Raw genomic sequence first — 17,748 nt, forward strand, 5'->3', positions numbered from 1 at the left:
TAACATACATGTATACTACGGAAATAAGTAAAAGTTTCTACAGCAGATTTAAAGTTTGGGGTTAAAGGATATCAATTATAAGATTTGTTTATGAGGTTCCTGTTCTCAGTGAAAGTATGGAAGTACCACAGGACCCGTTAAATAGAATGAACAGTCTAATGAACACGTAGTGTGGACGGAGAGTAAACCGAAGAATAACGGAAGTGGTTAGGAGTAGCCATAAATTTAACATCAAAATTGAGGAGCATGTAGCAGAGGAACTGAAGGAGTTCTGCTATCTTGGAGGCAAAATAAAGCATGATGTATGAAGCACAGAGGATGAAAGTAGCAGACAATAAGAATAGCAACACTATAAAAAGGGGGACAAGGTGGTCGGGAAAATTTTAATGTCTAGAGATGCAGTCAAAAGACTTGTAGATTCAAATTAAAACCTTGAGGATGTGTGTTCATGAAGCCAGTGTATGCAGATACTGAGGATGTGTATCGATGAGGACTGTGGATACAGATAAACGACTTGTAGATGTGAATGAGGATGGAAGATAAAATGAGGATGCAGATAAAAGAAGGACTTCTGGACGCAAATAATGATAAAATACTTGTAGATGAGGTTAAAAACTTGCAGATGAAGATAAAAGGTTTCAAGATGCAGATAAGGTAATTTTGGATATTGATAGAATACTTGCGGATGCAGATATGCATAAAAAAACTTCTGGATATGGATAAAAGTGTTGCAGGGGCGATTTAGATACTTGGAGATACAGGCAAAAGTCTCACAGATGCAAATAAAAGAGTTTTTGATGTATAGGCATATAAAATAACTGCAGATGCAGATGGAAGATGGACTGATGTGGTAGTGGATAAGACACTTGGAGATGCAGATACTGGTAAAAGACTTTTGAATGTGGATGTGGATACGTAGTCAATGAATGAAAACTATAGGGCATCAAATGTGGATGAGAGACTAGCTGATGCAGATAAAAGACTTGTGAATGTAGATAAAAGGCTTTTGGACGAGTAAATTAGTTAATTTCATGTTCCAAGGATTATTTACACGATAAATCATAGTGATATGGAACGAGTTATTATACATTCACACCACAAATTAATTTGTAAACATGGCTACATGATGAACATTTATAAAGGTTTTTCTAAATATGTACAGGTGTGGGTTAGTAATTGTTACCTCCTACCTTTTACACATTACAGTAATGGAAGTTGTAATATTGTGCACCCCTTTTTCTGCTAAGGATAACCTTAATGTGGAGTAATGAATAATATTTTCCAGTGTTCCCTTTCAACAGCAACAAACTTCACGAGGGAATAAATATACTGTGAACAATAGACAGAAGATGCAACTCCTTAAACAGATGTCTACAAATGATCATGGGTGAGCTTCAAATATTATGCTTACAAAATGTTTTTGAGTAACAAAGACCTTTTTTCTTAAAGATGAGTTATTGCAGAATATTATTCCACAAGACATTATAGAATAAAAATATACAAAATATGTCACCTTACTGATTTGTCTCTCCTCGATATCTGCAATTTTCAGCTTACTGATTTCTCTCCTCAGTATCTGCGATGATTCTACAAGCAAATGTGGCTGAGGTAAGTTGTTTTATGTACTCCAAAAGTTCCTTGTCCAGTTTAAATTCTCGTTAATATGAACACATAATAATTTAGAATTTTCCACCCTACTATTGGCTCACCATGTGTTACACTTACCATTGTTGTAGTACTCCTAGATGTGCAGAACTGAATGTAGGATGAGATCACTGACAGAAAACTGGTGAATTATACTTCCGAGAACACTTTACCATGTTTTCTGTTCCTGTATGTATGCTTGGTTGATTATAATAGTAGTTTCACTTGCAAATAGAACTCATTCTGCTTGCTATATATTAGGTGGAAAATCATTTACATATTTGAGAAACAATAGTGGAAGTGAAGTAAGACTGAACCTTAGGGAGGCCCCATACGCGATCTGCTCTCAGTGAGAATAATGTCTCCAGAGTACATTGTTTGAATTAGTAAGTACAGCTTTCTAGAATATCTGGTACGATCTGACACTATCCATTGCTTGAATTCATCATGAATCCCACTACACTTCAATTTATTGAGCAGAATTTTGAGAATCGCACAGTCAAATGCCTTAAATAAGACGCAGAAAATACCAGCTGTCGCTATTTCACGATTTAATGTATGTGTATGCAGATCAAAGACTTGCAGATATGGCCGTATACAGATACAAATAAAAGCTTGGAGGGTGCGTGCAAAAGGTTTAAATAAAGGGATAAAGGACCTGCGTTTGCACCTGCATATAAGGGATTTGCGGATGGAGACAGAGTTAAAAATCTTGTGGATGTCAATGAAAAGCTAGCAGACGCTGAGTAAAAAAAATGCTATGGATCCAGATAAAAGATTTGCAGTTACAGATGAAAGGTATGAGGATGAGAATAAAAGGTACACGTTTGAGGATGTAGTTAAAAGATTTGTGGATGCATAAAAATGACCTGAGGATGTGGATAAGAGTTTGGAAGAGGCAGATGCATCTGTGTATAAGGATATGAATAAATGGCTATCGTATGTGGATAAGTGAATTGCTGATGTCTGAGGATATGCATAAAAGACTTTTGGGTGAAGATTAGTGTCTCGAGGATGCAGGGTCCACGCAAGATTACAATTATTGAACTATATGAAATAAAATCGTCACAACTTCTGAACAGCTTGGGCTAGGACGTTCAAACTGGATGGTTGGCAGCGGGGCGTGATGAGAACTAGTAACTGCTATATAGTTTGAATTAGAGACCAAGCCCACTTTCACTTCGATGGGTTCGACAAATAAGCAAAGTTGGGGCATTTGAGGGACTGATAACACGCATTTCGCGATCGAGAAGTCTCTTCACCCTCAACGGGTGACTGCATGGTGTGCCATGTCCATTCACTGAATAATCGGTGCGATATTCCTACCAAACGGTATGTGAAGGTTCTGGAAGATAATTTCATCCCAATTATCCAAAGTGTCCATGATTTCGACAAGATGTGATTAGTGTAAGACGGAGATCGATCCAATCTAAGCAGGAGAATGTTTGATGCCCTGCAGGAGCACTTTGTCTGGAGTACTCAGAGGTCACTTGTATGGGCCTCGATTGGCTGCCGTACTCTCCGGATCTTAACACTTGCAACTCCTTTCTGTGGGGCTGTATTAAAGACAATGTATACAGCAATAAGTCCAAAACCATTGATGAGCTAAAAATAGCCATTCAGGAGATCATTGACGGCATAGATATTTCGACGCTTCAGCGGGCCATGCAGAAATCCGCTATTCGTCTGCACCACATCATGGCCAATGATGGCAGGCGTACCGAACATGTCATAACGTAAATCCGAATACACTGCTGGCCATTAAAACTGCTACATCACGAAGATGACGTGCTACAGACGCGAAATTTAACCGACAAGAAGAAGATGCTGTGATGTGCAAATTGTTAGCTTTTCAGAGCATTCACACAAGGTTGGCGCCGGTGGCGACACCTACAACGTGCTGACAGGAGGAAAGTTTCCAACCGATTTCTCATACACAAACAGCAATTGACCGGCGTTGCCTGGTGAAACGTTGTTGTGAGGCCTCGTGTAAGGAGGAGAAATGCGTACCATCACGTTTCCGACTTTGATAAGGGTCGGATTGTAGCCTATCGCGATTGCGGTTTATCGTATCGCGACATTGCTCCTCACGTTGGTCGAGATCCAATGAATCAGTGGGTTAAGGAGGGTAATATGGAACGCCGTGCTGGACCATACGGCCTCGTATCACTACCAGTCGACATGACAGGCATCTTATCCGCATGGCTGTAACGGATCGTGCAGCCACGTCTCGATCTCTGAGTCAACAGATAGCGACGTTTGCAAGGCAACAACCATCTGCACGAACAGTTCGACGACGTTTGGAGGAGGAGGAGGAGGAGATTAGTGTTTAACGTCCCGTCGACAACGAGGTCATTAGAGACGGAGCGCAAGCTCGGGTGAGGGAAGGAAATCGGCCGTGCCCTTTCAAAGGAACCATCCCGGCATTTGCCTGAAGCGATTTAGGGAAATCACGGAAAACCTAAATCAGGATGGCCGGAGACGGGATTGAACCGTCGTCCTCCCGAATGCGAGTCCAGTGTGCTAACCACTGCGCCACCTCGCTGACGACGTTTGCAGCAGCATAGACTATCAGCTCGGAGACCATGGCTGCGGTTACCATTGACGCTGCATCACAGGAAGGAGCGCCTGCGATGGTGTACTCAACGACGAACCTGGGTGCACGAATGGCAAAACGTCATTTTTTAGGATGAATCCAGATTCTGTTTACAGCATCATGATGGTCACATCCGTGTTTGGCGACATCGCGGTGAATGCACATTGGAAGCGTGTATTCGTGATCGCCATACCGGCGTATCACCCGGCGTGATGGTATGGGGTGCCATTGGTTACACGTCTCGGTCACCTCTTGTTCGCATTGACGGCACTTTCAACAGTGGACGTTACATTTCAGATGTGCTACGACCCGTGGCTCTAACCTTGATTCGAACCATGAGAAACCCTACATTTCAGCAGGATAATGCACGACCGCATGTTCCAGGTCGTGTACGGTCCTTTCTGGATAAAGAAAATGTTCGACTGCTGCCCTGGCCAGCACATTCTCCAGATCTCTCACCAATTGAAAACGTCTGGTCAATGGTGGCCGAGCAACTGGCTCGTCACAATACGGCAGTCACTACTCTTGATGAACTGTGGTGTCGTGTTGAAGCTGCATAGGCAGCTGTACGTGTACATGCCATCCATGTTCTGTTTACTCAATGCCCAGGCGTATCAAGGCCGTTTTTACGGCCAGAGGTGGTTGTTCTGGGTACTGATTTCACAGGATCTATGCACCCAAATTGCATGAAATCACATGTCAGTTCTAGAATAATATATTTGTTCAATGAATACCCGTTTATCATCTGCATTTCTTCTTGGTGTAGCAATTTTAATGGCCAGTAGTGTATTTTTAGCGAAGTTTACGTGTTGCCAGAGACTGAAGATAGCGATACGTTTGTAAGGTTCTTTTATTTAACACACGACCGGTTTTGAGCTCTTATACGCCCATCTTCAGGTGTCGTAACTTGGTGCTGTGATCCAGAGCGCCGCGGTGGACGTTTACAAGACGCTATGTGCTACCTACGAGCGCATGACCCCATGCTCTGCGCTCGTTGGCAGCGCACCTCGTCTTGTACACGTCCATCGCGGCGCTCTGGATCACAGCACCAAGTTACGACACCTGAAGATGGGCGTATAAGAGCCCGAAACCGGTCGTGTGTTAAATAAAAGAACCTTACAGCTGTGGCGGTATTTTCAGCCTCTGGTATAACGCTCAGTTGCGGATGTTCCTCCGACAGGATTGTTTGTTTACATGTTGAATAAAGTATGTACACGCCGCGGTTTGTAAATAATTTACGTTTTTTTTTCGTATAATTCAGTAGCAGACACGCTGTACTTATGCACATGGACATAGATAACAGACTTGTGGATGGGTTTAAGGGGCTCCGGAAAGGCTCAAAATCAAGAAAAGTTCAATTTTTACTTTTTTGCGTTTTCTGAATCTGCAGACTATTACCTTTTAATAGCTATATAATTTATTCAATTCCGAAGACTACAACTATTTTTAAATTTTTTTTTAAATGTGTTCTACACGGGCGTGATCCACTGTGGCGCTGTTAAACTGCTGTCAAATGGTGTTATTATTAACGTCCGTGTTCATCAGGTACATTTTAGTGATGTGAGATAAAGTATGTGTTGTGGCTAACCTGTGATGGTTCAATATATATCGCTGGTGTGATTGTCGATTGTTTCATGTTTATTTACTCTGTCGTTATCTCGAAAATATTCGTAATTAATTCTGTTTCCTGAGTCTCTGTTTTGTTGAAGTATAATAATGAGTAAAAGTAAAGTTGCTGTTGTGACTTTCAATGATGGCAACATTGTAAGGTGCAAGGTATTTAGAAATATGGGAATGAAGATAGGTTCTAACATAGCACGAGCGATGCTTGCTTTAGACAAGGAACGCCTTCGGGCTGCAGACAGGGCTGTAAAGAGTCTAGAAATACAAGCAAGAGTAAACAGGAGGAGGAACAAGAGGAAGCTGGAGGAGGAGTTTGCAGAGGATGAAGATAATCCATCCTATGGACCTGGAATGCACTAAAAAGTTAATCCAATCTTTGTCGCTCGATTCCCAAAACTTTTATTTTCTCATACTAATTACATGTTTTATAAGGATCTTCCAAACATATTTGTTTCAAACTTTCAGTAAATGTTACACAGTACCTTCTGCATAATTTAACACAGCCTTTTTCCAAAAAATTGTATATTTTTGAATATATAAATAAAAAATTGCAAAAAAATGTTGTGAATTTTCATTACAATTGAAAAAAGTCATCTTTAATAACTGAACTAAAATTTTGTAAAATCCCTGTGTTAAGTTGTAGCCCATATTCCAATAAATAATCTGTAAAAAGTTCAACTTCCTACCTCAAATACTTTGTGAGGAAAGATGTAATTTATAAGCGTTATTTTAACATTGCAAGTATAGGGCGTTCCGGAGCCCCTTAAAGGCCTTACGGATGACGATAAGAGATTGGTGGGTGGTGACGTGTGTCTTATCCACATAGACCTGCAGGTACGATGGGCACAGACTGAGATGCGGCAGCAAGTGACAGCGCTAGGTGGCAGTGAGGAGGCGGGCCACTGACCTGGAGTTGTGGTCGCTGAGGTAGCCGCGCTCCCTCTCGCGCTCCCGCTCGCGCTCGCGCTCCCGGATGAGCTCGTTGCGGTCGCTGTAGTATCCCTCGCGGTCTCTGTCCCTATCCCTGTCCCGGTCCCTGCTGGCGCTGGAGGCCGGCCGCTCCACGGCGCGGTGCGGCAGCGGCAGAGTCGACGACTTGTTCATGCTGGCGCTGCTGCCCGGACCTGCCAACAACGCGACAAGGCGCGTCACATCTCTGCACATACTAAGCACAAACTGGTAGGCAGGAATCACAACAGTCTGGTACTGGAAGAGGTGTTGTACAGGGAAGCTGTCTTCACCGTCGCTTTTCAGCGTCTGAGCTGACAAACTAACAGACACAGGATTAGGAGAGCAAGGCGATAATAGTAGTAGGAGAAAAGACAAGAACAATTAAGATAGGGGATGATCAAACAGTTCAACACGGGGCAATTTTTAATACTCTATGATATGCAGATGATCAATTAGTAATTCAAGAACATGAAAACAAATCTTCAAAGAACCATTTGTTCCTTAATTTTTTGTCTTCTAAATATAATTGCACTGTTGTTGTTATTGTGGTCTTCAGTCCTGAGACTGGTTTGATGCATGTCTCCATGCTACTCTATCCTGTGCAAGCTTCTTCATCTCCCAGTACCTACTGCAGCCTACATCCTTCTGAATCTGCTTAGTGTATTCATCTCTTGGTCTCTCTCTACGATTTTTAGCCTCCACGCTGCCCTCCAATACTAAATTGGTGATCCCTTGATGCCACAGAACATGTCCTACCAACCGATCCCTTCTAGTCAAGTTGTGCCATAATTCTTCCCAATTCTATTCAATACCTCCTCATTAGTCATGTGATCTACCCATCTAATCTTCAGCATTCTTCTCTAGCACCATATTTCGAAAGCTTCTGTTCTCTTCCTGTCCAAACTATTTATCCTCCATGTTTCACTTCCATACATGGCTACACTCCATACAAATACTTTCAGAAACGACTTCCTGACACTTAAATCTATACTCGATGTTAACAAATTTTTCTTCTTCAGCACTAATAAAAACGAAAATAGCGCACAAGATCTAAAACTATAATACATAATGTAGGGGAGAGCCAGACAAAGTGGCTACGGTGGGCAAAGTGTCTGTGGCAGGCAAAGTGGCCATTGGAGTTCTGGGCACTCATGCTCATAAATTAAGGATAATTGCAGAATGTGGTGCCACATAACGTGGCACTACAGAAAACTGCCACTAATAGCATAGGCACACAGGGAACACACACGAAACAGATCTGTAAGTTCACGGTATTGGTGATAAGTTGAGAAAACCGTCCCGAAACACATGTGCTACAAAACGCCAGTTACCTGTGCATCTACCCCGACATAAATATGGGAAATGATCACCATGCACACGTACACAGGCCGCACAACGGATTGGCATACTCTGGATCAGGTGGTCGGCAGCTGCTGGGGTATAGCCTCCCATTCTTGTCCCAGTGCCTGTCGGAGCTCCCGAAGTGTCGTAGGGGTTTGGAGACGTGCAGTGATACGTCGACCGAGAGCATCCCAGACGTGCTCGACAGGGTTTAGGCCTGGAGAACAGGCAGGCCACTCCTTTCGCCTGATATCTTCTGTTTCATGGTACTCTTTGACGATGGCAGCTCGGTGGGGCAGTGCCTTATCATCCATCAGGAGGAAGGTGGGACCCACTTTACCCCTGAATAGGTGGACATGCTGGTGCAAAATGACGTCCCGATACACCTGGTCTGTTACAGTTCCTCTGTCAAAGACATGCAGGGGTGTACGTGCATCAATCATAATCCCACCCCACAACATCAAACCACGACCTCCATATAGGTCCCTTTCAAGGACATTAAGGGGTTGTTATTTGGTTCCTGGTTCACGCCATATGAAAACACGGCGAGAATCACTGTTCAGACTATACTTGGACTCGTCCGTGAACATAACCTGGGACCACTGTTCCAATGACCATGTACTGTGTTCTTGCCACCAGGCTTTACGGGCTCTCCTGTGACCAGGGGTCAGTGGAATGTACCTTGCAGGTCTCCGGGCGAATAAATCCTGTCTATTCAGTCATCTGTAGACTGTGTGTATGGGGACAACTGTTCCAGTCGCTGCGGTAAGGTCCCGAGCAAGGCAACCTGCAGTACTCCGTGGCCGTCTGCGGGCACTGATGGTGAGATATCGGTCTTCTTGTGGTGTTGTACTCTGTGAACGTCCCATACTGTAGCGCCTGGACATGCCTCCTGTCTGCTGGAATCGTTGGCATAATCTTGAGATCACACTTTGTGGCACACGGAGTGCCCGTGCTACGACCTGCTGTGTTTGACCAGCCTCCAGTCGCCCTAGTATTCTACCCCTGATAACGTCATCAATATGTGTTCTTTGAGCCATTTTCAACACACAGTCACCATTAGCACGTCTGAAAACATCTGCACACTTACTCGCTGCACCATTACACCTCTGCTTATGTGGACTGCTGCCAACGCCACCGTGCGACGACCGCAGGTCAAATGCACCGGTCATACCCCGAGCTGATTTAAACCCGCAAACCGCCCATCAGAGCGTTGTTTCACCATGTATCAGCATTATCCTTAATTTTTGAAAATGAGTGTACTTTAACTTGTTAATCCTGGAGGGCCCAGTCAAGTCTAACCTGATAGCTGTGCCATCCTCAGTATTATAATAGTTTTTGTGGATTTTGGTTACCCTAATGCGAACGGCATAGCCGCAGTGGTAACAATGGTTCCAGTCAGATCACGTAAGTTTAGCGCTGTCGGGCTCGGTTAGCAGATAAATGGATCATCATCCGGGTCTGCCACGTGCTGTTGGCAAGTTGGGTCACTCGGCCCTTATGAGGCCAACTGAGCTACTTGATTGGGAAATAGCGGCACCGGCCACGAAAACTGACAACGGCCGGGAGAGCAGTGAACTGACAACATGCCCCTCAGTATCCGCATCCGGTGACGTCTACATGCCGAGGATGACACGACGGCCAGCCGGTACCGTTGGGTGTTCAATGCCTGTTCGGACGGTGTTTGCTTTGTACGTTTTTATGTAAGTCTACAGATTGTCTATTTATTGTGTATAGGGAATGTGTCTTATGTCTTTTTTATGAAGTTGAGTTTGAAGTTTTATATCTTGACTCCAAAATCGTTCTTCAGCTACTGACATGCTATTATGGGGTGTACAGATTTTGTGTAATGGCGCCAAAGGGGACAAGGTGCCCATCTCGGTGGTGGTCTCTTGCCACTTTCTGTAAGGGGGGGGGGGGGGGAGCAAAAGCAGCTCCGAGAGAAGGGGTCCGTGGCGATACTGATAGCAAGTCCTTATAAGAATGACCTAATAGTGGCAAATAAAGAAAGAGCAGAAAAAATGAAAACTGAAAGCAGCTGTATACAAGGAAGGCAATGGAAAGAAAATTGCGAAGAGCAGGAAACTCAATCCTGGAAGTGCTTTTTTTTATGAAAATGACGAAGACAGAGAGTGCATGTACTGCGAAAAGCAATGGATTTAGTGCCAATTGTGTTCCCTCTGGGCGCACTATCTCTGTACAGGAGGAACACACTTCGATCTTTACTTGTGACAAGTGTAAATAACTAAACTTGAATCATGCTTTACGACTACGAGGGTTGGAACTTAAATAGTGGCAACTATTTATTCACAACCGATACAAAAGAGTTACATATTTGCACCTGTTACTGTCCTTCAAAGTAGTCACCAGCATTGTGTAGGACCCGTTGCCAGCGATTTGGAAGGCGTAGTATATCGTTAGCAGAGCCTATTCTGTTGATGGTGCGAATGAAGCGGTCTACTGCTTGTAGAATCTCCGGAAGAGTTCTGAAGCGAATGCCACGAAACGGTTCTTTCATCTACGGAATCAAATGCGCAGTATGTTCGTTTTTAGAGCATCACCTGCTACCAGCTTTGCGAAAGAAGCGGCGACACTTCCTGCGCAACCCACCAATCATTTTGCACGACAATGCGCGGGCGCATACAGCGCAAGCTGTGGCTGCTCTGTTCGGTCGATTGGACTGGGAAGTACTGTACCATCCACCATGCTCCCCGAACTTTGTGACTTTGATTTGATTCCGAAGATGTAGGAACCACTTCTTGGCATTCGCTGCAGAACTGTTCCAGAGATTCGAGTGGCCGTAGACCGCTCCATTCGCACCATCAACAGAACAGGCTCTGCTAACGGTATGCTACACTTCCAAATCGCTAGCAACGGGTTCTACACAACGCTGGTGACTAATTTGAAGGACAGCAACAGGTGCAAACATATAACTCTTTTGTATCCGTTGTGAATAAATAGTTGCCATTATTTAAGTTCCAACCCCCGTACATATATTACGTTTTTTTGTTAAAACAGTTTTGTATCTCTTATTTTTTACTTGTAGCTAAGTGCCCACTTTGCTGGTTCATGTCGGGCAAGTGCCCATTCTGCTCCTTTGAAGAAATTTAATTGTTTACCGTACTTAATTTGATCCTAACGTGATTAAACTACTCCACATCATACTTCAATAGTTGAAGAATGTAATTAATGTTTTCTATGCACTTCCTTCTGTTGCTACTCAGCTTAAAAAATAGAAATACTTTAGCCTGGCTACTTAGTCCAGCTCTCCCCTAAAGGTGGAATAGGTAACCAACTATCTCGGCTGTTCGTTAGTACGCAATGTCGACAGTCAAATTTATAACAAGGTCCTCAAAATTAGCGCAGTTTGTGGAACAATTAAAGTATGTTGTAAAAATCTAGAAAAGAAACACATAAAATTTTACTAGGTACCTACTGTGGTCTACAGATCTGAAGTCTAGGTTCCCATCCAAAAGAAATCCTCTTCCGAAATGATGACATTAAGAAGTTAAATACAAGTTGATTCATAGCACAATAAAACAGATCCAAACAGAAACTGAAGATGGGAACACGCAGATATAATGCATGAAAATATACCTTCAAAACCACTTCCTTACTACAAACCTGGTGGAACAAGACAGAAAAATAGACTACAGAAGGGAGAAGAAGAAGAGGAGGTAGAAGAAGAAAAGTAATGAACAAAGAGTTTTGGCTGAATAAAAGATGGAACTGGAGTTTGTAACTGAGACGGTCATGAAAGTGAGAATACAGGATAAATGTAGAAAAGACCAAAGGGATGAGAATCAATAAACTTGAAGGTTCCTTCAAAATGACGTTTGGAAGGAAAATCCAGAGCACAAGTTAAGTGTTTTATGTACTTGCGAAGTCTGGTGACAGGAAAATGAAGTTGTGCCTAGGATGTAAGCAGTAGAACGTCTAAGGATAACATAGCTTTTGAAAAGGTGAAAGAGGCACAGGAACTATTAAACTGGAGAGCATCCAGTCGGTACCAGTCGGGAGAGCACTAGTTTTCATATTTTTATGTTCTGGGGCATGATTGGGTGAGGTTTACGTTCATAGGAAACCATCCTCAACATTTTCCTCCGAGCGCTCATCACGAAGTTTTTCGTTAGCGCGATCTGGGGAAACGCAACATCACCCATAGATACCTTGGTTGAGTTTTTTGAAAGAGTTCGAAGAAGTAGACGCCTGGCTATGGAAACTATTTTTCTATGAAGAACTAAGCTTATAACCATGGAAGTATGCAACGAAGGATAGCAAGATATGTCCTAAAGTAGGAGAGTGCTTATGGACAATTGTACCATCGCTACAAGTGCGTCATCAATACGATAACTGTGATGTTCAAAGAGCTTGACAACTCCCACTGCCTGAACTTCGGCCAGGACTGCTTCGAGAAATGTCCACACCGCATCGTCGCTGCGCCACCTACAACGTGTGCAAGTGGTGAGGAGGAAGACACAAACCACATTTTTTCGGTTGCATTAATCGAGCTGATATCACACTCTACTGCGAAACCTGTCAGAACTGAACTGTGTCCTGTCGACTATGAAAGCGTCGCTATTACCCGGGGAAAGGTAAGGTTTATCCAACAGTCAAGTATATTTTTAGTCAGCTTTGAAATATCCAGTATTAAATGTTCTCGGTGTACTTCTGACGATAATTCACAATAAAGTTCCTTGCTTTCAGCAATACCTATCATTGTAGTCAGGAAAGCATCTGACTGTCGATGAAGTAAAGGAAGTGAAGTTAGAGACTATCAAGCGGTTTTTAAAAAGGGAAGAAGATGCATAGAAAACATATATATCTTTACCCTAATACAACTCATAGAAATAGACCCTTAAATAATAAAAAAGATGGTAGTAACCTTCTATGACATTGCGAAGACGTACGACTCCATTGACAGTTGGTTTGTTACAACGCTCCTGAAGAACAGATGATTAGACAGCAACTACACGAGAACTAGTAACGGAAATTCTCACAGACGCAAAAGCCCAGAGTAACATTCAGAGGAGTACTAACGGAAGAGTTTGAGATCAACACTGTTGTCAAACAGCGAGATGGATTGTAACCAATTTTACTCACCATACCGCTTTTGTAAAAAAAATTAACTACGTTAAATTTTGTACTGGGATACGTTTGCGCTAGAGGCCTTAGTTTTAGAGTTATTCAAGAAAAACGTACGAAAGTTACAGTCAAACGCACCCACACTCCTACACTCAGCCCCTACCGGTCAGAATTTTTAGTACGTTGTTCATAGCACTCCCTATTACAACCTTACAAAAATTTGCGACTGCACAAATTATTTCCCACATTCGATCTTTTTTGGTCTTCATTGACAGGCCTTATTACTCCACCGGCGCCGGCCGCTGTGGCCAAGCGGTTCTAGGGGCTTCAGACCGGAACCGCGCTGCTGCTACGGTCGCAGGTTCGAATCCTGCCTCGAGCATGGAGGTGTGTGACGTCCTTAGGTTAGTTAGGTTTACGTAGTATTATGCCTAGGGGACTGATGGCCTCAGATCTTAAGTCCCATAGTGCTTAGAGCCATATGAACCATTTTAACTCCACCGGATATGCTGAGTCCTTGCAAACTGTAAACCTGACGTTTGTGTGAATTTTACGTAACAGTTTTGTGAATTTCAATAGCATAAAATTAACAATTTCATCATTGCACTCTCCAGGCCTTCTGACGACGTAACTACTGTGTTTGAAGGGTTAAGTCTGAATCAGATTGTCGACGTAATTAGTTTTATGTTAACTTTTACAAAACTCCTTTTTCTTTCGTTATCCTCACGGGCATCTTTAGTTAATAATGTTAACGAAATGACTGGGTTTGCTGGTGGTGTAAAAGCCCAGTCAGTAGAGACCAAAAAACGTCGAGTAATGGGAATAATTCGCGTAGTCGAAAATTTTTGTACAGTGGTAAGGGGGAACGCTACGAGCTGGAGGGGCGTTTGAAGGTTTGCTTTTGTACGTTTTTCTTGAATAATTCGAAAACCTTTGCCTCCAGCGGAAACTCATCCCAGCACAAAATCTAACTCACTAAATGTCCTACAAAAAGGTCTTGCTCATTTTTTTCTCTAGCACTAATAGCTTTCGCGTAGTGTAAGAGAGAATATCAAAAACTCTCACACGTGGTTTATGGAGACAAGGTATAACATTGCAAGGTGGCAGAAAACGATATTGGCAGGAGCAGCTGGATCACTCTGTATGAGAGGAAGAAACGAGACCAACGAGGAAATGATAGACAGTATGAAGAAAATGAAGTCAACGTTTTGTTTGGCTACAGGTATATAATAAAAAGAATACATCTAAAAATGCAAAGATCAGATACTCCAAGGCAACGGAGAGAAATGCGGCACTATATATGGCTGAGAACATACAGTGCATAACAACTAGAGAAAGAAGGGTGGAAAAACACTGAAGGAAATATGGGACCGTAAAATAGGTGTTGTGAGATGGATTCCCACGAAAAACTATAGCGGAGCATGGGGACAGTATCAAGAGAAATCAGACGAAATGGGCAAGATTTTAGGGATAGGTGATCAGAATGTGTACAGACAGAATTACGAAAAGAGTATGGAAAACAATGGGAAGCACTAGAGGGAAGGCAGGAACCATTTTCATCACATGAAAAAATGAAGATTTATTTATTTAATTAATTTATACTTTTTATTTTTGTGAATTATTAGATAATGGTTTTAATCAATTACATGGCATGTAATTTTGAGCCTACATGTTGTACTTCTCACTCATTTCGATAGTAATACATTTTCAATTATGAGGTATAACTAGGTTAATTGGTGTCAGCGTTTACCTTATCCCTTATATTGACAACTACGTTTGCTAGAAAGTTATTTTGTAATTTATGTACTATGTTTTTGTCATGTGCAACTCGTAGATATATTTTGATACAGTCCGAAACCACTGGGAAAAAAAGGAAAGCCACAGTGATTATATTCTTCGTTAAACATTGCCACCTCACCGCCATATTTCTGCATTATTATACAGGGTGAAGATTATTTAAAAGGACAAACTCTGGGAGATTGCACTTGTTACCAAAACAAATATTTTTTTCTAATGTCATATTTTCCTGTGAGGATTTTTAAATTGGCAGAAGTTTCCTTTTGACGAAAATTAAGTAAAGTAATAAAATCTGGGATGTTTCTGGGACACTGAAAACATTTTTGTTATGTGTTTCTCTGTGAGGCACCATTTTACGAGGACACCAGATCGTACTTATAATACACAAATAGGAGCACAAACAATTTGTGCTTCTGTATTACCAAGAGACAACGCCATCAACACAACACTATTACGTCAATTACAAAAAAATGGTTCAAATGGCTCTGAGCACTATGGGACTTAACAGCTATAGTCATCAGTCCCCTAGAACTTAGAACTACTTAAACCTAACTAACCTAAGGGCATCACACAACACCCAGTCATCACGAGGCAGAGAAAATCCCTGACCCCGCCGGGAATCGAACCCGGGAACCCGGGCGTGGGAAGCGAGAACGCTACCGCACAACCACGAGCTGCGGACGCGTCAATTACAGAAGTGGTTCAAAAATACCTTGTGAACAAAGGTTACACTGGCGAGTCACGTTCCGTCTGACACCGTCAAAGGCTGCAGAGGTGTCCTTAATTTCTCCTGTTACTGTTACTATCCGGCCAACCAGATTCTATTTTGATTTAACAGGGGTTTTGTAAACAAGGTTGAGCAGCTCTCTCCACTCAAAAAAGTCCAGATGGATCATATCAGGGGATCGAGTGGACCGTGGTACAGGACCCCCTCTGCCAATCCACTTTTATGGAAGCTGGTTCAAGAATCGAAACACGGGAGAGATTGAAACGTGCCGGAACCTCTGCCTTGGAGCGAGTTGTACGTCATCCATCAACTGTGTAAATGCTCTGCCGAGAAAACTATAATGATGACTGTCAGTTGATGGCCTAGGCAGCAGATGTGGCCCAGTTAAACAGTTCAACAAAACCTGCCCACACATTCACGTAGAAATGCATGTGACAAGGACCAGTAAATGTGGTAGGTGGATTAAACTCACTCCACATTTGTGAACTGTGGATGTTGAAGACTCCATCACTATGTAGTAAGCATTAACTATAACAGTGTACTCACTCTAGGTGTATCGCTCCATTAGTAAACAAGTACCGTGGTGGATCAAGACATACAAATAAATATGAAAGTGAAACAGCTATTAATACTGAAGAGTGAAGTAAGCTTTCTACCAGTACAATAGGAACCGTTACAACCACAAACCAGTTATTACAAATGAAGAGTGAATACTCCTTCTGTCGGATTAGATAACACTCATAGGAAATTATGACATTAGAGAAATATTTGTTTTGTGTCCTGTGCAGCCTCCCAGAGTCTGTCGGTTTAAATAATATTTGTATGACATAGTGTAGGCAAGTATGTCACTGTGTTACTATCACAATTGTAGTCTCTGGTCTGTATAGCCTTTCGTTTGTTGAACTCCCCAGGTCGTTTCCTGTGTGCTTGAGAGTCAGTTTATCGTTTGCCACCGATTGAGCCACATTGCCTTGCTATCTTGAGATAATTTTTATACAATTTTTGACTATAAATCGTTCTTCGGACGTGACGACATGTATGACATGTGATGTTGTGATTGTGTTCTTTCATAAATTGTCTGTTGGTTTCATAGGACTTTGCGTTCCTCTTCGATTATACAGTACGTTGTCTTCCGTTTTGTCGTTGTACAGTTGCCTGAAGGAACGTCAAAGACCGAAATTGGTTGTGATAAATAATTACAAGGCAGCATTCTTCCAAATATATATGGTATTAACGTCCCCTGAAAAAATGCGTAAAATTCAGTTTTGTGCCGTGAAGAAACAAGCTCAAAAATGCATGTATGTACTTACGCCTTCTAGATGGATACGGGCTGCGCTGCGTGGATCCAGGAAGACTTTCAGCAAACTCTGCAACAATTAAAATTTTGTGATAAAGCGAAATGGTCAGTGTAGAAAAATAAAAGGGTTGTGTCGAACATGGCTTGAGAGAAATATCAAGTTCCAACTCTCCCCATACGTGGCCTTGCTTAGCATCAGAGTGCTGTCGCTTTGTCCGTTCCACGTCGCATGTCGGGCTGTGCCACAAGGCCACCGTAGGAGGTTCAGAGCGTATTCGCCTCTAGCTGAAATGCCTTACGCCACCTCATTTAGCACACATTTTCAGTTTACGGGTGTTATTTACATTTTCTGCAGATGAATTACTTTGGCCCGCAATTATAACCGAATATGCTTACACTTCCTCAAAAGTACAAACCATTTTACTTTTATTTTCCTTTTTTGCGATAGATTACTTTCGAAAGATAAAATTAAACAAAATACATGTACCTCTACAAGGCGTGCAAGCTACGCTTACTTTTTCTAATATAGTAACTACGTTTTAGCTAAAAGTAAACTGAAAGGCGGCCTAACTAATACAACAATTGCATTAAAATTATAACGTACTCTCGAAGAACAATACAAAGAATATAGTACAGAAAGTTTTAGCGATAAGGGAAGGAAGAGGGCGTTAAAGAAAGGACTGTTAG

General features: G+C 42.4%; 1 protein-coding gene across 1 annotated transcript in view; it reads right to left on the bottom strand.

Annotated features, from left to right (window-relative positions):
- Positions 1 to 17,748, bottom strand: part of LOC126101405 (protein still life, isoform SIF type 1-like) — a 276,203-nt gene that overhangs the window by 109,786 nt on the left and 148,669 nt on the right. Inside the window, exons 7-8 of the mRNA XM_049912068.1 lie at positions 17,075 to 17,131; positions 6,771 to 6,987 (exon numbers count right to left, since the gene is read on the bottom strand). Of these exons, the coding sequence (XP_049768025.1) occupies positions 6,771 to 6,987; positions 17,075 to 17,131 (274 nt within the window). The remainder of the gene's footprint in view (positions 1 to 6,770; positions 6,988 to 17,074; positions 17,132 to 17,748) is intronic.

This window comes from Schistocerca cancellata, chromosome 9 (genome assembly GCF_023864275.1).
Source record: "Schistocerca cancellata isolate TAMUIC-IGC-003103 chromosome 9, iqSchCanc2.1, whole genome shotgun sequence".
Classification (NCBI taxonomy): domain Eukaryota; kingdom Metazoa; phylum Arthropoda; class Insecta; order Orthoptera; family Acrididae; genus Schistocerca; species Schistocerca cancellata.